General features: G+C 50.7%; 1 protein-coding gene across 2 annotated transcripts in view; it reads left to right on the plus strand.

The window, feature by feature from the left end:
* LOC138491340 (opsin-3-like) overlaps nt 1–23,015 on the plus strand; it is a 2,251,654-nt gene that overhangs the window by 1,477,878 nt on the left and 750,761 nt on the right. The window contains exon 4 of one of the 2 annotated variants that reach the window (XM_069617820.1): nt 5,775–6,019. The exons of the other annotated variant lie outside the window; for it this stretch is intronic. Coding sequence (XP_069473921.1) covers nt 5,775–5,933 — 159 coding nt within the window. The 3' untranslated portion in view covers nt 5,934–6,019. Of the gene's footprint in view, nt 1–5,774; nt 6,020–23,015 lie in introns of those variants that run through there. 2 annotated transcript variants of the gene reach the window in all.

Here is a 23,015-nt window from a genome sequence, read left to right on the forward strand (position 1 = left end):
AGTCCTCGCCTGACATACACAAATGAAAAGTGGTCACTTTTACCATTAATCCTGGGTCTATGAAGGAAGTCAGAAGGGATACATTTACCTTCTAATCCAAGTACCTATCGATAACCATGCAAGGCTGAGAGTAGGTCCCTAGCCAACTATTCTGCATCTTTATCACCTGCCAAGGCATGGCCATCACCATCTTGGACAATTTCTGCTCAAGTAGACATGAACTGCACCTGTGAAGGAAGGAAATAACCAGAAGACAGGCCTTCTCTTTCCTTAACCTCCCCCAAGTCACCACCAGACTCTCCCCTTTGCTTCTACATTTGGGGATGGCGCTCAAGACTCTACTCTACAAGGAATGGCTTCTCCTTAATACCTAGGTCCACACCCCCTTTACCCCCAAACTAACCTGAGATTGGGCAATCTGCCCCCTCCCCTTTTCCTACCCTTTGTAGCTTGTAAATCTCTTGCTGCCAAATTGGCTACCCTCCTCCTCCCTGTTAGGTCAATTGTATTAATCTGCTGCACTCTGTCTCCCTTGCAGTGTACACCTCCCTATGACTTTTAAAGTGTTTGTTTGCTTCCAGAAGCTGTCTGCTAATAATAATAATAATAATAATAATAGTAATAATAATAATAATAATAATAATAATAATAATAATAATAATAACCGCAACAGATATAGCAGATGGAGCATCTCACCACGGTACACATTGTGACATACGACCCAGTTGGTGACCTCCTGAAAAGTTCACAGGTCAGAGCAGAGCGTAGATAACAGCTGCCACTCACAATTTCAGAAATGTCCCATTTAGAATTCTACTGTGAGTGTTGCAGTAATCTGTGATGGCATTGCATAGCTCAAGTAGCCTGTACAACGTGCAAAGTAGTGTTCCGCTGACTGGCCACGTATGTATTCAGGTCGTCCAGTGGCACCTTTTGGTGCACTTACATTTTGTGCAGTGAATTTTGGCATGGTAGTGGTTTACTAGGGGTTTTTTTTTTTTTTTTCTCCCCTCGCAGGATTCTCAAACTTAGGTGGCCCGGTACCTAATACGCATTACCGTTTGCTCTGATTTGTGGTATACTAGGGTGCTTTTTCTCCCCTCGCAGGATTCTCAATCTTAGGTGGCCCGGTACCTAATACGCATTACTGTTTGCTCTGTTTTGTGGTATACTAGGGTGCTTTTTTCTCCCCTCGCAGGATTCTCAAACTTAGTTGGCCCGGTACCTAATACGCATTACTGTTTGCTCTGATTTGTGGTATACTAGGGTGCTTTTTCTCCCCTCGCAGGATTCTCAATCTTAGGTGGCCCGGTACCTAATACGCATTACTGTTTGCTCTGTTTTGTGGTATACTAGGGTGCTTTTTTCTCCCCTCGCAGGATTCTCAAACTTAGTTGGCCCGGTACCTAATACGCATTACTGTTTGCTCTGATTTGTGGTATACTAGGGTGCTTTTTCTCCCCTCGCAGGATTCTCAATCTTAGGTGGCCCGGTACCTAATACGCATTACTGTTTGCTTGCTCTAATTGTGGTAACTTGTGCTTGCCGCTCACTTCCTGTCTGCGTGCTCTCGTTTCGTCTGTCTCCCCCCCCCTCCCTCCCTCCTGCTCCATGGTGCTCTCCATCTCGCCTATCTTCTCTAACTGCTTCTCCATTGACTATCCTGCTCTCCTCACTAAATCTGGTAGGAAAAAGTTTAAAAAGGACATCCTGGTCTCCAACCCAGGCCTCCCTATCGCTGACACCTACACTAATGCCTGCTCTAAGGAAACTCTCACTGACATCCTCTTTTTCGTGCCTTCGCCTGACCTATGGACCCTTCATATGGTCTCTGTGCTCTCTCCTTTCTCCTCTTGTCCCATTAATGGTGGCACCCGTTGCGATGTCCTCTTGGCCCCCTTCCGCTCCTCTAAGGCCATCATTAATGTCTACGCTAATGGGACCGTCTTGGTCCAAGGCCCTCAGGCCAACCTTCACCTCTTCGATAGACGCTTCCCACACCTCATCAACTTCCTCTCCTCTCCTGCTGTCCCCCCTCCTCTATCCTTGGCTACCTTGCCTCTACCCTCCCTCCCTGCCCCCTCTCGTGCTCCTTCTTCACCTCCTTCTTCAATACCTCCGCAGGGCGTACCTCTGATCTGTACCCCTCCCCGGAAGTTATTCAAGGATGGCAGCCTTCTCCACATTGCCACACTAAACACTCGCTCTGCCATCAAGCACTCCTCCAATATCTGTCACCTTCTTGAGGAACTGGACCTCGACGTCCTTTGTCTCACTGAGACATGGTTCACAGCCAACTCTGCCACCAGCTTTGACATACTCCTACCTGACGGTTACAAGATCCTCTCCGTGCCCAGGCCCAACCGTGCAGGGGGTGGTGTTGCCCTTATCTTCCCTGAGTGGATTCCTGCCACTGTCACTCCTACGCAGACCTACTCCTCTTTTGAATGCCTTGTCTGCCGACTCTCTCTCTCTCCTAGCCATTCCCTTACCGTGGCTACTATCTATCGGCCACCTGGTCAAATTTCCTCCTTCCTCTCTGAGTGGGCTGACCTCTCCTCCGCACTCCTGTCCTCAACCACTCAACTCCTCTTTCTTGGCGACTTTAACATCCACCTTGATGCCTCCAGTCCCCCCACTGGTCTCTTTCGTGACCTCTGCGACTCTCTCTCACTCTCTATTCTCCCATCTGGGCCTACTCACTCTGCTGGGCACACTCTTGATGCTCTGATCTCTTCTGACCTTCCCCTCTCCGTCCCTCTCTCCACTCCTCTCTCCTGGAGTGATCACTTTCTCCTATCCTCCCACCTCACCCTGCCTACCCCACAGGCAAAGCCACCCTCTTCACTGCCACCCACCTTCTCGGTCATCCGACCCATGAAGCGTGTGTCAGTTGAGGCTTTTGCTGCTACCTTCTCGCCCCCCCCTGCCCCTTCGGCTGACTCCCACCCTGACACAGCCCTCTCCATGCTCCACTCTGCTATATCTGTTACTCTTGATATCCTTGCCCCCGTCATGAGAATCCGCCTGAAGCCCAAAGCCAAATGTAACTCCTGGTATGACTTGGATCTCGCCACCCTCGCAAGTGCAGGGTTGCAGAGAGGAAATGGCGTGCTTCATGTTCATCCTCTGACAAACTGGCCTGCCGCCTGCTCCAAAGGCAGTACCGGCTCTCCGTTCTCACCAAGAAGAGAGCCCTTATCCAAGCCCGCATCTCTGCGGCATCAAACAACTCCGCCGAACTCTTTAAAATCTGCAAGGAGCTGGCCAACCCTGTTGCAGTCTCTACCTCTCCTGTCCCCTCCCAGGCCCTCTGCACTGCACTGGCCTCTCACTTCATCTCTCACTTCATCTCTAAAACTCAGGTCATCCTGTCCTCGCTCTCCTCCTTTCACCTCCCTCCCTCCCTACCCGGCCCTTCCTCTGGCCCTTCTGCGGTCTCCCCTCCTCCCTCTTTCTCTGCCTTTCCACCTTTCTCTGCTGACGAGGTTTCCAGACAAGTCCGATCTATGAAAGTCTCGTCTAAACAGGTTCACCCCTGTTCCTCCAAAACTATCAAGGACCACATCGACTCCCTGGCTCCTGCCCTGGCTGACTTTTGCAACCACTCCTTCGCCACTGGAGTCTTCCCTTCCCCCCTCAAGCACTCCCTCTCAAGAAACCCTCTTCCGACCCCTCCTGCCCGGCTAACTATCGCCCTATCTCCATCACTCCCTTCCTGGGCAAGCTCCTGGAGAAACTGGCCATCTCCCAGCTTAACCTCCATGCTGAATCTGTTGGTAGTCTTCATGACCATCAATCTGGCTTCAGAGCTGCCAGAAGCACGGAAACTGCTCTCCTGAACATCCGTGAAGACCTGCTCTTGAACCTCGATTCCAACACTCTGTGTGTTCTCATTCTGCTCGATCTCTCCTCTGCCTTTGACACTGTCAACCATGCCATCCTGCTCAACCGTCTCCGGGAAAACCTGGGTATCACTGGTCAGGCTCTGGCGTGGTTGACCTCTTTCCTTTCAAATCGACCCTCCCAGGTCCAACTGGGGTCCTTCCTCTCCGACATCTTTTTCTCCACCTGTGGTGTCCCCCAGGGATCTAATCTCTCTCCCTGGCTGTTCAACCAGTATCTGGCAGTCCTTGCCCACCGCATCGCCGCTCTCTGCCCTAATTTCCAGTGCTATGCGGACGATACCCAACTCATCTTCAGGCTACCCTCAGCCTCCCCCTCTCCTTCCCTCATCTCTGACTGTCTGTCTGCTATCCAAGAATGGTGTGCCGCCAATGACCTCTGCCTTAATGCCAGTAAGACTGAGATCCTACTCATCGGTACTCCCACTCCCTCATTCCCTGTAGCTCTCTGGCCTGCCTCCCTTGGCCCCCTCCCTGCTCCTACCTGCAAGGCAAAAAACCTTGGGGTCATCTTCGACTCCACACTCTCCTTCTCTCCTCATATTTCTGACGTCGCCAAGAGGTCACACTACCAGCTGCACCTCCTCAGAGGTATTCTTCCCTTCCTCTCCTTCCCCCAGAAGCTCACTGTCTCCCGAGCCCTGGTTCTCTCGAAGCTGGACTACTGTAACAGCCTCTATCTTAATCTGCCTGCCTCCACTCTCCGCCCTCTGCAACTCATCCAGAACAGAACTGCGAGACTTGTCCTTGGCCTCAAGCCCAGGGACCGTATCTCTCCAGGACTGAAATCTCTACGCTGGCTCCCAGTGGCTGCGAGGATAAAGTTCAAAACCCTCTGCATTGTCCACAAGGCCTTCTGGGGCCTGGGTCCTAAATACCTTCAACTCTCTCTTCCCAAATATCTTCCTTCCCGAGCCCTTCGCTCATCCGCCTCCAATTCCCTCAGGGTTAGCCGCTTCTCGAAGCAACGAGCTGGGGGTAGATCTCTCTCCGCGGCAGGGGCCTCCCTCTGGAACAGCCTTCCTGCCTCCCTGAAACTTGAGGAGAACCATCTCCGGTTCCGGAAGCACCTCAAAACCTTCCTCTTTGCTTCTGCTTTCTCTCTCCCTCTCCCCTGCTGAACAGCTAATTTAATTCCTCACTGAAACTGCACTGATCCTGCAACTGGACCACTCTAAACGGCCTCGGCCCTGGGCCCTGCCACTCTCCACTTGCACTGATGCCCTGGAACCCCTTTGCACTGCGGGACTGTCTCTGTATCCCTACAGCCCCCCCCCCCCCAGCACTTGTTCTGCACTTACCTCACACTTGCCACCAGCTGGCCCTATTTATTTATCTATTACGTTACGCCACTTACCTTGTACTGCACTTCCCCCCTCCCCTTCCCCTTGCACTTTTCCCCCTCCCCCACCCCTGCACTTGCGCGATCTGAATGACACCTGGCCTAGTAAGATCGTTGTCTGTCTCCCCTTGTCCCCCCCTCCCTGCCTCGTCGCGCCTTGAAACACATGTGTATAGGCGCGTTACAAATACCATATCATATCATATCATATCATATCATGTTAAGCATCCTGAAATGTGACCATATGTTCTGGGCCGCAGCAACCATTTTGTTGCAGGCATTCAATCACCACATTCTCCTGCCGTCCTCCACTGCTATCACGTGTCTATCCTAATCTTCCTATCCTTTCCTGAAAACAGTTTGTAACTTTTTATCAACTCCTATTCAGAAAATATTGGGTAATTTAATAAACCCACAGTAACTATTTTCCAAAACCCCTTTAAAGTTGCGTTGAGTGCTTCCCATTTGCCCTACACAAAGCATTTCTTTTGTACTTGCAATAACATTTTTATATAACACATTTACAGGTGCAACCTTGTTTTGACCCTACTAGAGGACGATTGACCCGGGAAGATACCAACGCTAAGCCATCCAGACCAGAGATGGACTGCCATGTGGACCAACCCACAATATTAACACAGGGGCCTTCCCCATCTCATCTAGAGGTGGTTACTTGCTCGAGTTAATTTCCATGCCTTGAAGGAGACCTGTATGGTTGAAACATGTGTCGGCATTCCTAATAAAAACCTGTCTTTGTTGTAAGGACTAAGAATTTGTGAACTTTCTTGATAGAACTCTCTCCTGATAAACAACACAGTGTCTAGCGTGAATGTGATAAATCTCAGTACCGCAACTCGACATCAAATCGGGGACAGAGGGGCACTACAACAAATGCTGCAGGGCACCACTGGCATAACCGGGTCCACCGCAGCCCCCATGCGGCGGGGGCCCCGCGACCACATGTCCTGGGAGGGGGCCCCACTTGGAGTTTTAAAAAAAAGAATATTTTTTTTTACATATCTTTTTTAATTCACTCTGCAATTATAAAGAAATTATTTCTCTAACAATGAAGGCAGAGTGAATACAAAAAGACATTTTCTTTTTGAAGTCCCGAGGCTACTCCCACCCCATGAGATTAAGACCCTAGGCTGGAGGCCTCCATGTCATGGGGTTGGGGCAGCCCTATGACTTCAAAAATAGTGTATTTTTTAAGTCACTCTGCCTTCATAAAGACATTATTTCCGTTATGGTTCGGTCCTTAACAGAAATAGTTTCTTTATGAAGTCAGAGTAACTTCAAAAAGAAACAATTTATTTTTGAAGTATTATGACTCCCCTCAACCCCATGACGTGTGTGTGTGTGAGTGTATGGTGAAAGAGTGCACACAAATGTATGGGTGGCTGAGTATGCATGTGTGCGTCTACAGTGAAAGGATGCACACTTAAATGTATGGGTGGCTGCCTTGGTGTGCCTGTATGGTAAAAGGGTGCACACTTAAATGTATGGGTGGCTGCCTGAGTGTGCCTGTATGGTGAAAGGGTGCACACTTAAATGTATGGATAGCTAGTGTGCATGTGTATATATGGTAATTGGTGTGTGTTCTTGTGTTCAGGGGTGCAACAAAACCTACATTTCAGGGGGGCTAACCCTTCAAATGTTGGGAGAGGCGCTAACTTCACATGTGGTGGGGAGGAGCAAACTTATTTGTGTGGGGACATCTAATTTCTTTTTGCATTTAATGAGACTATTCTAGTGCAGCCTCAATGTTACAAGCAGTTAACTCTCTCCTCTAAGTCTAAAAGCATCCACTTATGGATGGCTGTGAGAATAACTGGTCTCCTGTTCCCTCTCTACCCTTCCAATCACTCCCCTGGCATGCAAGTAGTAAACCCACATCACAATTTCAATTGCCTAAAGAAAATTGGCATTTGAATGCAGGCACTAGCAGTAAAATGCTGTATGTTAGTAATTGCTGGCCCGGGCCCTTGTTAACAGCGAAACCCAGGTGCCGTTTAACATCTGTGTCCTTTTCTGTCTGGCAACTGCTCTGTAGGTCAGCCAGGTCAAGTCAACATAGCCCACAATTTCATGGGGGGTGGGGTGCTGAAGCCCAGTTAGCTCTATGGTGTTGCACCACTGCTTGTGTTTAATGCCTTGATTACTTATTGGTAATCTTCATTACTCCTAGCCCTATTCTATGCTCTTGTGTATGAGACAGTATGCCTCATACACAAGTACTGGGATGAGGTAGAGGTACATGAAGGTAATGCCTGACTTAGCTACCTGTAGTCTTCATTACTCCTAGTCCCACCCAGTGCTTACCTATGAGGTAAGGAGTCTCACACGTAAGCACTGGGACAAGGAAGAGGGACATGGAGGTAATTCTGGGCCAATGAGCTGATTTTTGAGGTTGGGCTAGAGGATGGGAGGGAGAGGGGATGTGTGGGGAGCGGGATTGTGCAATAAATCATAATGGTTGTCCATGTCCATGCTAAGCAGGCATGATATGTGGTATTAGTGGCTAGAGAGCCATTTTGGTGTAGCCAGTTTAGTAATTCCTTAGTTTGTTATGACTTTTTTTTAACTGGGTATTTCTGATAAAGCAGTCCTGCTAAGTGTGATTACCTGGCTAGACTGGCATTTGGGTTCTGCCAGTCTAGCCATTTCTTACTGTGGCATTGTATATTTTTCTGGGTATCTGTGATAAAATTATGAAATTATATGATATGATAAGTCATATATAACGCACCTGTACACAAGTGTTGTTAGGCGCGACAAGGCAAGGGAAGGAAAACAGGGAGGACAAGACAAATGATCTTACTAGGCATTGAGTCATTCAGAGCGTGCAAGTACGATAAGTGCAAGGGGAAAGGGAGGGGGGAAGTGCCAGGGACAGGGGACGAGACAACAGGTCAGCAATGCTCTAAGTAAGTGCAGCCAGGGCAGCGTGGCTCTGGGTAGTGCAAGGAGAACAAGAGGCTGTAGGGTTACAGTTACAGCCCCTAACTGCATGGTAGGTCCAGAGGCAGTGCAAGGGTGACTGATCAAGAAAGAGCCTGGACTCAGTGAGATTGAGGGTAGCCAAGCAAGCAGTTGGTACAGCAGACATGTAGGTCAGGTAGGTCAGCAGGGGAGGGAGAGAGAGAAAGCAGAAGAGAAGAGGAACATTTTGAGCTGCTTCCGGAACTTCAGGTGGTCCGGCTCAAGTTTAGGAGGGGCAGGCAGGCCATTCCAGAGGGAGGCACCTGCAGAGGAGAGAGATCTACCCCCACTCTCTGTCTGCAGAAGCATCTAACCCTTAGGGCTCGAGAAGGAAGGTATTTTGGAAGAGAGCATTGGATGTAGTGTGAATCCCAGCCCCAGAAAGCCTTGTGGACAATGCAAAGGGTCTTGAACTTGATCCTTGCAGCCACCTGGACCCAGTGGAGACATTTCATGCTGGAGAGATACGGTCCTTGGACTTGAGGTCAAGGATAAGACTTGCAGTCCTGTTCTGGATTAGTTGCAAAGGGCGGACAGTAGAGGAAGGCAGATTGAGAAAGTGACTGTTGCAGTAGTCCATCCTAGAGAGAACCAGGGCTCTGGAGATAGTGAGCTTCTTGGGGAAAGTGAGAAAGGAAGATTCCCTTTGTGGAGGTGCAGCTGGTAGTGGGACTTCTTGGTGACGTTTGAGATGTGAGGAGAGAAAGAGAGAGTGGAGTTGAAGATGACACCAGGAATGAGCGAGAGAGGAGAGGAGGCTGAGGGAGCCTGAAGGAAAGCTAAGTGTCATCTGCATAACACTGAAAGTTAGGGAAGGTAGAGATCAGGTGGGCCAAAGGGGCCAAGTAGAGGTTGAAAAACCATGGTGAGAGGATAGAGCCCTGGGGAACGCCACAGGTAGAGAGAGGTGACAGAGAGAAGGGGACCAAATTGGACCTGGGAGGGGCGGTCCAAGAGGAAGGAGGACAGCCACTCCAGGGCCTGATCCATGATGCCCAGGTTCTCACAGAGTCGATTGATCAGGATGGCGTGGTTGACCATGTCGAAAGCAGAGGAAAGTTCAAGGAGGATGAGGACAGAAGGAATGCTGGAATCAAGATTAGAGATCAGATCTTCATAGGTGTTCAAGAGAGCAGTTTCTGTGCCTCTGACAGCTCTTAAGCCAGACTGATGTTCATGGAGACAACCGGCAGATTCAGTGTGGAGAGTAAACTGGGAGATGGACAGCTTTTTCAAGAGTTTGGGAGAGGGGAAAGTTCCAGTGGGAAAAGAATGATTACAGAAATCAGCCAAGGCTGGAGCAAGTGTGTCATTATGTCCTTGATGGTTCTGGAGGAGCGAGCGAGCACCTGTTTCGACAACACTTCCATAGATGGGACTTGTCTAGAAAGCTCGTCAGGTGTTAGAGAGAAAGAGGAGAAAGGAGAGGGAGAGATGGCCAAAGGGGGGCCGAGAGAAAGAGGAGAAAGGAGAGGGAGAGATGGCCAAAGGGGGTCCGGGAGAGGAAGAGGGAGAGGAAGAGGATATAGTGGACAGGATGTCCTGAGTTTTAGCGGAGAAGCGAGAGGCTAAAGCCATACCGAGGGTCTGTCGAGGGAACTTCGAGAGGTAGAGACTGCCACAGGATTGGCCAGTTCCTTGCAGATTTTAAATAGTTTGGCCGTGTTGTTAGAGGCCACAGAGACGCAGGCTTGCATGTGTGCTCTCTTCTTGATGAGTGTTATTGCTACGACTGGCATTTTGGTGCAACCAGTCTAGGTATGTCTAAATGTGGCCTGGCATGCTTTACTGTAATGTTATTACGTGTCTACACTGGTCTACATTGTGCAGCCAGTTGGACATTTTTCATTGTGGCATGGCATTTGTAACAGCAAAGCATTAATGTTCCTGTGCACTGTTGGTGACTTGCATGTATTGGTTTAGTGTTACCCTACAAAACCATAGCAAACACTGTGGCTTTTCAGCCAATTTTTCTCAGAAAGTGTGCGGTATATTGCATTAAAACACATATTTATATCTTTCTCCTAGTGCAGTGTGTGGCATACCCCTTCAGCAGCACGTTCGTGCATATTGTGCAAGTATGGTAATCTAGGCCGGCCCAGATTGTGGCACGGCCCGTAAGTGTTTTGCCGAGTTGGGGGGGGGCCCTCAGCATGGCTCGCAGGGGGGCCCCCAGATCTTGTGTTACGCCACTGCAGGGCACCATACATATTAGCCTGGAAACGCAACTGTCCCGCAGTTCTAGTGTTACAATCGCCGGTGTATAATTCTTTTGATTTATGTCTCTTGGACTTTATGGAGATCCAGAAGTTTTGATTGATTTTCCTTACAGTCATTATCATACCTACTTTTATGTAGTTGCAAGTACAGGTGATCTTGGTTTTGTTACAAAAGGGTTTAATACAGCAACTATAGTGCCACATTGCTCCATTATCAATCATGCATCTGGGTTGGCAGTAGCTGTACCTGTAGCATGTCCCAGGGCTGGTAGCAATGTGGAGTATATGCTTGGTATCATCCATTTGAAAATTCAAAATCTTGCATCAATCCCCTCTTCTGTTACCCATGCCGTGAATAGGGGCCATAGTAGCTTCTCCATGGGCATTTTATCTGTCAACGCATTAATAATTCTGACAGGATTACGTTCACTCTGAGGCCGTGTAATGATCTTCAATGATCTATGTCGATTCAGTAATATGAATGTAGTATATGAATGTGCCACTAATAAATGTGGGCTCAGTAGGCATGTCACCTTTCATCTCCCAATACAGGCTCTTAGTGCACCCCTTGACCCACAGCTGTCCCACCTCCCGAAGCGACTCTGCGATTTAGATTTAATATATTGGGGGAGGAACCCCAAGCTAGCATCATTACATCATTCAATGCTACTAGCGGTTCAAACTGTATATGTGCATTCCCCACAATGACCACAATAACTCTACCTTTCAATACATAAGACTTTTCCAAAGTTTCTAGTAAATCTTCCAATTTAAATAGCTCATCCATATCATCTGTTTTACTTCCACTTTCACAATAAAAGCCAAATATCTGGGGAATTCGGTCCAAATAAAATACTCTCCATAAACAAATCTTGTTTTTTAATCCAGGTCACCAGTCCTCTACTTAGTCTACCTCTTTTTCTTTAATATCAGGTCTACAAACGCCTACATAACCCTTCAATATATGCTGATGTATAGCCAGTTTTCTGAGAAACCTACAATCTGGCATTTCCGACAAACCTTAATTAATCATCTCCCAATTTACTTCTAAATCCTGCTATATTCCATGACCTAATCAGGCAAACATTCATCTTTTGACCTATTCTAGAACGGGTACCAAATCATTTATATCCATATTGATGAGCTCACAATATCAGAAAAATACATTCAGATCATCATCCTTATTGCTGTAGCCTTCAGGTCAAGCAGTTGGTCTATCGAATGATCTGACTTGCCTACTGGTGATGTTTTATTGATATTGCTAGACTTCATCTGGGGATTCACATCTTGGGGTAGCCTTCATCTTGTGGATTTTAGTTCATCTTGCTAGATTTTTCATCCGGGGAATAGTGGTTTCAGATGAATGGTCATCGTTTGGGAGGAAGAATCACTTCATCATGCCTCAACAATCCCTCAGCTAGAGAATAAACGTGACAATCTTGTGTGCATCAAATCACATTGTTGATCCTTCAGCTCTGGGTGGTACGTGACTTCACCAAAATTGTACCCCCATTATTGTATGGCACACCTTCACCACGTAATACAGTGTGAGCATTTATTCAATGACCTATCTCCCATATCCTGCATGCCTCTTTTTAGTGTTGGGACAAACATCAGATATTCTATATATGTATCTAATGGTATTTCCCCACAGGCATTCAATGATACGAGTCTTCTACTAACAGAAGTATTCTCTTTCCGTATAATACCCACTTTTTGATCTGACATTTAGGTGGCCTATTCTCAGTAAGGTATTCTTTGAATGCTTATCAATTACTTTATTCACTGACTCGGTTTCCTCAACGTCACCCTATTTTTAAGTATGCTTCTCCACGTGTACTCCTGCATAATTTGTGCTGATTTTACTTCCTCACTGAAATTCATCCCTCTATATACACAGATAACATTGTCTATTTTGCTGATCTCTATTTTGAGAACTTCAGTATCACCAGCCATTTTTGAATCTTTACTTTGTACATGAATGTATTGTTCACATTGTGTTACTGCAATTATGCCTATTAATACATATATTAAACGTTCCAATCACCTCTTTTCTCAGCTTTTAAAAATCTGCCATGCATACCATATTTACTTGGGATTTAACGTGACTACCAACCTCTTTATTTCCTTGACTACATGCATTTTTTCCATTTTGTTTTAAAGCATTGAGATAGGATCCTGTTAATAGGATCATGTGTTGGTAGATTTGTTTCTGAGTGTATGCCTTTTGGCATAGATTGGGATAATCTCCAAATTTTTCTTCCTGTTCAAGAAGGGCATGACATTTTACCAGCTCTAGTAACTCACTGACTACAATAATTGGAGTTTCATCATTTGGGCTTGTTTGATTCTTGGTTACCTCTTTTTCACAGTTTCCAGTACAAGTCATGTTCCAGGAGCTGAAATCACCTCCAGTAGTTATTGGGTTACTTGAGCGCAATACATTAACAATTGCTGGGATTTTATACTCCCCTCCTCCATGGTAACTCATACAGTGATGACACATACATTGCTTTCCTAATACTGTCAATATCTATTCTTTTCTGGGCATTATCAAAGTGTTTTGACCAATGTACAACTCTGCTCCCCCCAATTCCTGCCCTGTCATGGCCCACATGCGTTCCTCCCCTACTCACATGATTATTCATTTTGACATTCAAAAATATGAATATTAAGGACTGAATTGCATTAATGAATTAATTTGCTTTTCTCATTGGATCTGAGAATTTTTCCTCAACCAGGGTCAACCAGATATTACTGATGCTAGATAATTTCAGGATATATCAATGCAGTGACTTGCTAAAGTACCAGTTTGCTAAGGGTGAAGCAGAGTTAAACTATGAACTAAACAGGGTGGACTGTGTTTAAGGAGGTAGAGAGTTATGTGGGAAGCTACAATTCAAATTGTTGTTGTTAAAGTTAGCTTCTTTCGTATGTCGGAGGTGTTGTGCAATAGTATGTGTATTATATGTGAGTGCAGGGCTTGTGAAATGAACCTGCACCTTCTGCTAAGTTACAAAGGTGTAGGGTGCGAGGGGAGAAAATGGGTTAGCTGTACAAACAACAATGTCTCCATCCTGGGTTCCATCCATGTACAAAAGCAGTGTTACTTTTTACAGGTGATCTAAGTGCTAGATGAATGCATAGTACTTACCATCTGAGAGGATCCTAGAGTAAAACATAGTCATCTTTAGTTCCTTATAGTGTGAAACAAAGTCCCCATTTCATGATTACATGGGGCATGGCCCACCCTCCTGTGCTTGAGAGTTGCATGCAGTGCCAACCACGTGCGGGGGACCCAGAGTGCCTAATTTTTCTCTTCCTGGATGATCTGCATGATTTTCCCAGGGTGCTTTTTATGTGTGATGCATTGCCCACCCTCCAGACCCATATGAGAGCAATACCCGGCCCTCTGTCAGACTTCGTTCAAAGTGCAAGATGCTGGAATACCTTCATGAGTCCTCCATGTGCTGTTGGCAGCCCCCAAGAAGGAGTTGGAGGTGGCAGAATAAAGTTATTGAAAGGAAGGAAGAGGCTTGTAGCTGACAGATTGCAAGGAAAAGGGAGTGTGCGGGGGTACTGCTAGATCAAATGTGTGTGTGAGTTTTGGGGAGTGGCCACAGGGATGCAGCAGGGATCTGGCAGTTGGGGGAACAGCTAGGTTTTGAGGGCTTTCCCGAAAGCCAGGTGATCCTCTTTGAGCTGGAGGGGAGGAAGTTCCAGAGGGTGGGTGCAAGGATGGTGAAACAGGCACCTCTTAATCTGAGGAACTTGAAAGAGGGGACTACCAGGAGGTGTGCAGAGCCTGATCTGAGTATTCTGGTGGGGCAGTATCGTGTGAGCTTGTTTTGGAGGAATTCTGGGCCTTTCATGTGAATGGTGTGGTCGTTAATGCACATGGGTTTGAAGGAGGCCTGTCAGCTGATGAGCAGCCAGTGACGTGTCCTCAGTGAGGGGGAGATGTGTTCTCTAGGGGAGAGTGGGAGGAGGAGAGAAAAGTAAGGCTAGCACTGCTGAGTGTTGAGGGGCCAGAGATGCAAATGGGGCAATGGGTAATTCTGCTTTACAGGTAGGCTTATTGTTGGAATTTGGAATGAGCACATTACAACAACATACATTCTCCCAGGTGTTTGGAAACACCAGGTCAAACAGTGGGTCAAACAGTGGAGGACATGGTATAGTATGTTCCAAAGAGTAAACTGTTTCATTCAATATGAACTCCAGTGCTTACGCTTGGCTGCAGGACAGTCAAGGAGTTCCCCAAGGCATTTCCCATTCCAACAGATTTTATGGACTGCAGGGATAAGAAGTGGACGAGTCACAGTGTAGAGACACTTGGAGAGAATGCTATTCTTAAGACATTGGCAACCATCCAAAAGGCAATTGATTCTTATCCTCATGACACTCAAGCATGATTGGTGAACTTACAGTAAAGCTCCTCTTAATCCAAACGAAGGTTACGGACATATAGAATACTGTTGTCAGCCCTGAATCTTAGATTACAATTGTGGAATTGACTGTATGTTGAAAGCTAGCGGATATCTCTTGTAATGTAGTGATTTGAGGAATTATAGATCATGTGAATTAGTTGGAAACTAAGGCTTGTAGAAATAATATTAAAATGGAATCTATGTGATCACAGCACCGCCCATTAAGTTGACTGTAAAATTGCAGACTCCCATTATGGCGCGGTGCAGTGATCACAGAGATCAGTATGCCCTGCAGCCCCATACACGCCCCCCCCGCCCTATCCACCCCCACAACCCCGGACTCCCGTTACTGAGCCCAAGAGGAGAGGGGGACACCCCCGCAACCCACGCTCTGCTTGGGCTCAGAAATGGGAGTTGAGATTTTGTGCACCCCTAAAGGCGCGGTAACTGCTTGGGCGAAGTAGTGGAATCATCATTTTTGCACGATTACTTAAAATGACGGTGCCCCAGAAGAGAGGGGGAGGCTGGCTACCTGTTTGATATAGTAAGTCATGAAGCTTTTGTGTGAATCAATGGATGGGGATGACTTGAGGTGAACCTAAGAAAAGAAATACATATGATGCATAGCATCCCTACATACACGGATTCTACGAAGGAGAAGCCATACCCAATTAAGAAAACTTTTTGACCTTTTCATTCTGTGAGAAGTTGTTTTAAACCTCCCTTGTGCAGTCTAATATTGTTTCCACCTACTTTTCTTTTGCCACTATTCAGTATGAGGAGGTGGGATTTAAGTCCAGGAGGAATTAATTGAAAAATAGGGAGCCTGAAGTATTTGATCAGAAATCACTTATTCTAAAATCTTGGTGCAATAAGATAGCTTCTATGTGAACTAAAGAGGAAATAGACTTTATTCTTTCTAGGTTGTGCTACTGATTGCTCTAGATCATGATCATTTTTATGGAGCTATACTTAAGTACATATATTTTAAACCTTTAGGTAGTTCAGGTACTTTACTCAGCCGACTGATGCTGATAGATTTGGATGTAGACTTGCACTGAACATGCCATTTTGTCTAGCTAGGAGGATGATCATTTCTAAAATGTAAAAATGGCTGGGGAGAGAGTTCACTAGGAAGCCACCTAAGTGAATCTACCATGCGTGGAGTGATCATGTGACAGAGATGTATTTGGGGGAAGGGAGGGTGTGCGGTATGGTGGTGGCAGGGCACATTGTCTATGTGGCAGTATATACAAGGCATGACAGGAGCACTAGGGGAGTAAGTAAATTAGTTGGAATGTGAATGGGCTAAATTCTAGAAAGAAAGTTAAATGAAATGTGGATTGATAGCAACTTGCTATAGCTTGTTTGCAGGAGACCCACTGAGAACAGAAGGGCATGCCATTTATGGAAGGATGTGGCATTTGCAGTACTATCTCCATTCACTTTAACCACATTCCAAGTGAAGTTGATATTTTGACCATGTGTACCTCACTTAAAATTTCAGTATCTGCTTCAGACCACTTTGTGAGATGGCCTTTTTTACTCCCAGATCGAGTATATGATATTTTCCTAATAAGGAGGATCCCAGTTATTATCTTGGACTGGCCTTGGAAATGCTTATGGGGTCTAGACCTTTTTTCCAAGGTACTTTAATATTGCCTTACACCCAAATTCAAAGAGAATTAATTGAAGAGCCTCTATCAAAAAATGTCAAACATGTGGGCAATTTGGCATATAATAAGAGCACTGTTAGAAAATGTGTCTACCATAAGCACAATTAGGCATACTACAATAAAGAAGTATAGCCTTTGTGTGCAAATGGACTGGGAAACAGATACCTTAGTTATGACCAGTTTTGTGGGATTTTTATTTTCTTACTTAGTGCTCCTGAGCGTATTTACTTTAATTGGTGGTGTACAGTGTGATCTACTAAAACAACGTGACATGTAATGCTAAAGTAGGCAGAACAGCCTTTTTGCTGGCCAGTGCAAACCCGCATAGCACGTGCAATATGAGCCCACACAAATAATGAATGTATATAAGTAACAAACTACTGGCATGGTTCTTGTGTTTGACCCTACACCATTTACAGGCCGATTCATGGAATAATTAGCGCGGCGCAAGTGGCCAAAAACGTGCGATTCGCAGTGGAATAGCGAAAATCGCAGTGCAAGTTCGAAAATCGCACGAAAAGCAGCGCACATCGATTCATGGAAGGCGGTGCGCAAGAAAACCATCGGATGTGCGCTAAAAAAGTGTGCGGCGCACGTTGGCGCACAGGCCATCTAATGGCGTGCGCCAGGTCACAGCGAAAATCGCACAGGCCACAGCGAAAATCGCGCATAGCGCGGTGCACACAACAAAAGTAGGCGGAACACGGGGCGTAACACTCGGAATGGGGAACAACTTGCCAAAATGTGGGCATCACGGGGGAAGTACAGGGTGCAAGTGCGCGGAACGCCCACACGCTCGCCTACAACACGTATTCATGGAATCGAATAGGGCAAAAAAGCGCACGGTCAAACCAGCGCACAGGCACAAACACGACCGCCACAAGAAAGCAGGCGGTAGCGTCTCAGCGCCTGTAATAAATGTGCGCCAAAAGGTGCGCCAACAAATAGCACCTATATACAGCCATGATTAATGTCCTATACTGTGGCCCTCCAGGACAAATGACGTGCAAAGGGGTACCCACAAACACGGACACCCGCTGACTGAAAAATAACGTTTGCGTGTATTCCAGGGTGCGCGGGAACTTTCACACGCGATTTGGCTGGGTACGTGGATCTCAGGGATGCGTGGGAAGACTCACACGCGATTTGGCAGGGTACATGGATTTCAGGGGTGCGCGGGAAGTTCCACACGCGATTTGGCTGGGTATGTGCGCGGGAATTTACACACGCGATTTGGCTGGGTACGTGGATCTCAGGGGTGCGCGGGAAGTATCACACGCAATTTGGTAAGGTACGTGGATTTCAGGGCTGCGCGGGACGTTCCACACGCGATTTGGCCGGGTACGTGCGCGGGAATTTACACATGCGATTTGGCTGGGTACGTGGATCTCAGGGGTGCGCGGGAAGTCTCACACGCGATTTGGCAGGGTACGTGGATTTCAGGGGTGCGTGGGAAGTTCCACACGCGATTTGGCCGGGTACGTGCGCGGGAATTTTCACACGCGACTTGGCTGGGTAAGTGGATCTCAGGGCTGCGCGGGAAGTCCCACACGCGATTTGGCAGGGTACGTGGACTTCAGGGGTGCGCGGGAAGTTCCACACGCGATTTGACGGGTACGTGCGCAGGAATTTCCACACGCGATTTGGCTGGGTACGTGTATTTCAGGGGTACGCGGGAAATTCTACACGCGATTTGGCTGTGTGCTCCCAGGTATTCCCTGTACACCCTCCATGGCCCCTGCAGGCAGCCGACACCACAGGGGACTACCCTGCACACCTGCTCATGTCACCCAGCACCCCCACCCCCCAGCATCCAGGGGCACCCTCCACCAGGCCCCCACTCATGGCCCCTATCACCCCCACCCCCCAGCAGTGCAGGGGCAGCACCACCAGGCCCCCACTCATGTCCCCCTGCATCCCCACCCCCCAGCATTTAGGGGCAGCACCACCAGGCCCCCACTCATGTCCCCCTGCACCCCCAACCCCCAGCATCCAGGTGCACCCTCCACCAGGCCCCCACTCATGTCCCCCTGCACCCCCACCCCCCAGCATCCAGGGGCACCCTCCACCAGGCCCCCACGTATGGCCCCTATCACCCCCAACCCCCAGCAGTGCAGGGGCAGCACCGCCAGGCCACCACTCATGTCTCCCACCACCCCCACCACCCAGCAGTGCAGGGGCAGCCTCCACCAGGCCCCCAACCTTGTCTACCACCACCCCCACCCCCCAGCCACCATGGGCAGCCCCCACCAGGCCCCCACTCATGTCTCCCACCCACCCCCACCCCCCAGGCACCATGGGCAGCCCCCACCAGCCCCCACTCATGTCTCCCACCCACCCCCACCCCCCAGCCACCATGGGCAGCCCCCACCAGGTCCCCACTCATGTGTCCCACCCACCCCCACCCCCCAGCCACCATGGGCACCCTCCACCAGGCCCCCACTCATGTCCCCCTGCACCCCCACCCCCCAGCATCCAGGGGCACCCTCCACCAGGCCCCCACTCATGTCCCCCTGCACCCCCACCCCCCAGCATCCAGGGGCACCCTCCACCAGAACCCCACTCATGGCCCCTATCACCCCCACCCCCCAGCAGTGCAGGGGCAGCACCACCAGGCCCCCACTCATGTCCAACTCATGCCTCCCACCACCCCCACCCCCCAGCATCCAGGGACACCCTCCACCAGGCCCCCACTCATGTCCCCCTGCACCCCCACCCCCCAGCATCCAGGGGCACCCTCCACCAGGCCCCCACTCATGGCCCCCTGCACCCCCACCCCCCAGCATCCAGGGGCACCCTCCACCAGGCCCCCACTTATGGCCCCTATCACCCCCAGCCCCAGCAGTGCAGGGGCCGCACCACCAGGCCCCCACTCATGTCCCCCTGCACCCCCACCCCCCAGCATCCAGGGGCACCCTCCACCAGGCCCCCACTCATGTCCCCCTGCACCCCCACCCCCCAGGATCCAGGGGCACCCTCCACCAGGCCCCCACTTATGGCCCCTATCACCCCACCCCCCAGCAGTGCAGGGGCAGCACCACCAGGGCCCCACTCATCTCTCCCACCACCCCCACCCCCCAGCAGTGCAGGGGCAGCCTCCACAGGCCCCCGCTCATGTCTCCCACCACCCCCACCCCCCAGCCACCATGGTCACCCTCCACCAGGCCCCCACTCATGTCTCCCACCACCCCCACCCCGTAGCAGTGCAGGGGCACCCTCCACCAGGCCCTCACTCATGTCTCCCACCACCCCCACCCCCCAGCATCCAGGGGCACCCTCCACCAGGCCCCCACTTATGGCCCCTATCACCCCCACCCCCCAGCAGTGCAGGTGCAGCACCACCAGGCCCCCACTCATGTCTCCCACCACCCCCACCCCCCAGCAGTGCAGGGGCAGCCTCCACCAGGCCCCCACTCATGTCTCCCACCACCCCCACCCCCCAGCATCCAGGGGCACCCTCCACCAGGCCCCCACTCATGGCCCCTATCACCCCCACCCCCCAGCAGTGCAGGGGCACCCTCCACCAGGCCCCCACTCATGTCCAACTCATGTCTCCTACCCCCCCACCCCCCAGCAGTGCAGGGGCAGCACAACCAGGCCCCCACTCATGTCTCCCACCACCCCCACCCCCCAGCAGTGCAGGGGCACCCTCCACCAGGCCCCCACCCATTTCTCCCACCACCCCCACCCCCCAGCCACCATGGGCAGCCCCCACCAGGCAGGCTCCCACCCATGTCTACCACCCCGCCCTACACCCCAGCCACCTTGGGCAGCCTCCACCAGGCCCCCACTCATGTCTCCCACCACCCCCACCCCCCAGCCACCATGGGCACCCTGCACCAGGCCCCCACTCATGTCTCCCACCACCCCCACCCCCCAGCAGTGCAGGGGCAGCCTCCACCAGGCCCCCACTCATGTCCAACTCATGTCTCCCACCCCCCCCACCCCCCAGCAGTGTGGGGCACCCTCCACCAGGCCCCCACACATGTCTCGCACCACCCCCACCCCCAGCATCCAGGGGCACCCTCCACCAGGCCCCCACTCATGTCCAACTCATGTCTCCCACCACCCCCACCCCCCAGCAGTGTGGGGCACCCTCCACCAGGCCCCCACCCATGTCTCCCACCACCCCCACCCCCCAGCCACCATGGGCATCCCCCACCAGGCCCCCACTCATGTCTCCCACCACCCCCACCCCCCAGCTGTGTGGGGCACCCTCCACCAGGCCCCCACTCATGTCTCCCACGACCCCCACCCCCAGCAGTGCAGGGGCACCCTCCACCAGGCCCCCACTCATGCCCAACTCATGTCTCCCACCACCCCCACCCCCCAGCAGTGTGGGGCACCCCCCACCAGGCCCCCACCCATGTCTCCCACCACCCCCACCCCCCCAGCCACCATGGGCATCCCCCACCAGGCCCCCACTCATGTCTCCCACCACCCCCACCCCCCCCCCCAGCAGTGTGGGTAACCCTCCACCAGGCCCCCACCCATGTCTCCCACCACCCCCACCCCCCAGCCACCATGGGCAGCCCCCACCAGGCCCCCACTCATGTCTCCCACCCACCCCCACCCCCCAGCCACCATGGGCAGCCCCCACCAGGCCCCCACTCATGTCCCCCTGCACCCAGGTCCTCACAATCCCCAATCATGTGCGTTATGGTCAGCCTCCACAGCCAAAAGGCCCTACCAAGTAACCCATTCACCCACATGGAAATGGAAATTACATGTTATACCCCCAATGTTCATAAAGCAAATTAACCCATGTCCGTCACACACAATGGTTGCAATTGAATGGGAAAACACCCAACATGACACACATGAAACCAATGAGATGATACCACACAGTGAAGTATGAAAACAAAATTGTATTAAAAAAAATTGAATGCAAATGAAATGAAACAAACTACAATGGCAATGAAAAAAAGATAAGCTGCATGTCCGTCCAAAAAAATCAAAACTACAAATCCAAATCCAAAAAAATGTTGTCCAAAGTCACATTAAAAATAAAATCAATCCGAGAGAGAAAAATAAATGCGAAGACCATTGCTCCATGGAGAATAAATAAAAAATAAAAAAATAAAACAATCCAATGAAGAACTATGTACAAAACATCCAAGGGTCCATGTGCCCAACTGAACAAAGGAAACCTACAAAAAACCCTAACTAAAATGCAACTATATACAAAAAGTGGAGCAGTGTCCGTCGACTCCAAATCATAAGAAGAAACAAAGGAAACCTAAAACTAAAGAACTATATACAAAGGCGGCGGGCAAGTCCAGCGGCTCACTCCGTGGTGTTCCGGGCCAGGGCATCATCAAACTCCTCGTCTATGTCCCGGAGGTGGTCCTGTTCCATGGCCCTGAGGGTCCGCAGGGATGACGCCATCTGCTCCTCCAACCCCCTGCGGATTGCCTCGAGGCACTCGGCCCGCCTCAGGGCCCTCCGCATGGAGTTCTCCGCCCTGACCATCGTGAGCCACGCCTCTTCCACCCACTGCCGCTCTGCACCGATCTGCTGGCCCAACCGCAGCCACACGGAAGACACTTCCTGTCCTGGGTCCTCCTGCCCTCCGGCCGATGCCTGCCCCTCCAATGTTGATGGCCCCGAGCCATGATGCCTCCCACGTTGACTCTGCTGCTGCCTCCAACGCAACTGCCTCTGCCAGCACGACGGCATCCAGGCTGATGGAATCCACCGACGCCGTCGTGCACGTGCCCTGCCCGATGATGCCGGCACATCCTCCATCTGCTGGGGTACAGTTGCGGTGGTGTCCACCCCTGCTGGACCTCCGACTCCCGACTGTGGCAGGGATGGGATCCCCACCGAGTTGGCTGCATTGGTCAGGGCAGGTCCACAGGGGGCCCTGGTGGCATCTGGGCCGGAAGACAGCAAGGAGAACGACCGGCGTATAGCCTCCACAGAGGAGGAGAGGGCCGCCAGATTGGCCGACACATGCAGGAAACCCCCGAACATGGAAGATCCCAATTGGGCCACGTCGGCACGGTGCTCTTCGTGATGATGTGCGTGCTCCTCCCGGGAAGCACGCACGTCATCACGAATTGCACCCCCGCGCATCGCGACCCCAATCAGGACCTTCTCCATAGGGACACGGGTCCCCTCGTCCACAGGTGGAGGGGAGTCAGGTGACATGGACATCCCCTCTACCTGCGGACGGGCCTGGGACGGGGCATCCCTGCTGGTGCATGGTGGTGCACTCACAGGGTCAGGGACAGCGACATGCACAGGCCCCTCCACGGTGACCTGTGCTGCCTCCTGCCCCTGGACTGCACCACTTTCAACAGCAGGGATGCCCCCACCAGGGCCCATGTGTGCCTCAGTGGCGGCCTCCTCCTCCTCTGTGGAAACCACCAACCTGGATGGCTCCTCACCGTCTTCCGCCGAAGCAGGCCCCTGTGGGGGCTCACCCACCACTTCCGCTGCAGCCGTGGGGGCATCCC

Source organism: Ambystoma mexicanum, chromosome 10 (assembly GCF_040938575.1).
Source record: "Ambystoma mexicanum isolate Mex_15411 chromosome 10, UKY_AmexF1_1, whole genome shotgun sequence".
In the NCBI taxonomy this organism is placed as follows: Eukaryota; Metazoa; Chordata; class Amphibia; order Caudata; family Ambystomatidae; genus Ambystoma; species Ambystoma mexicanum.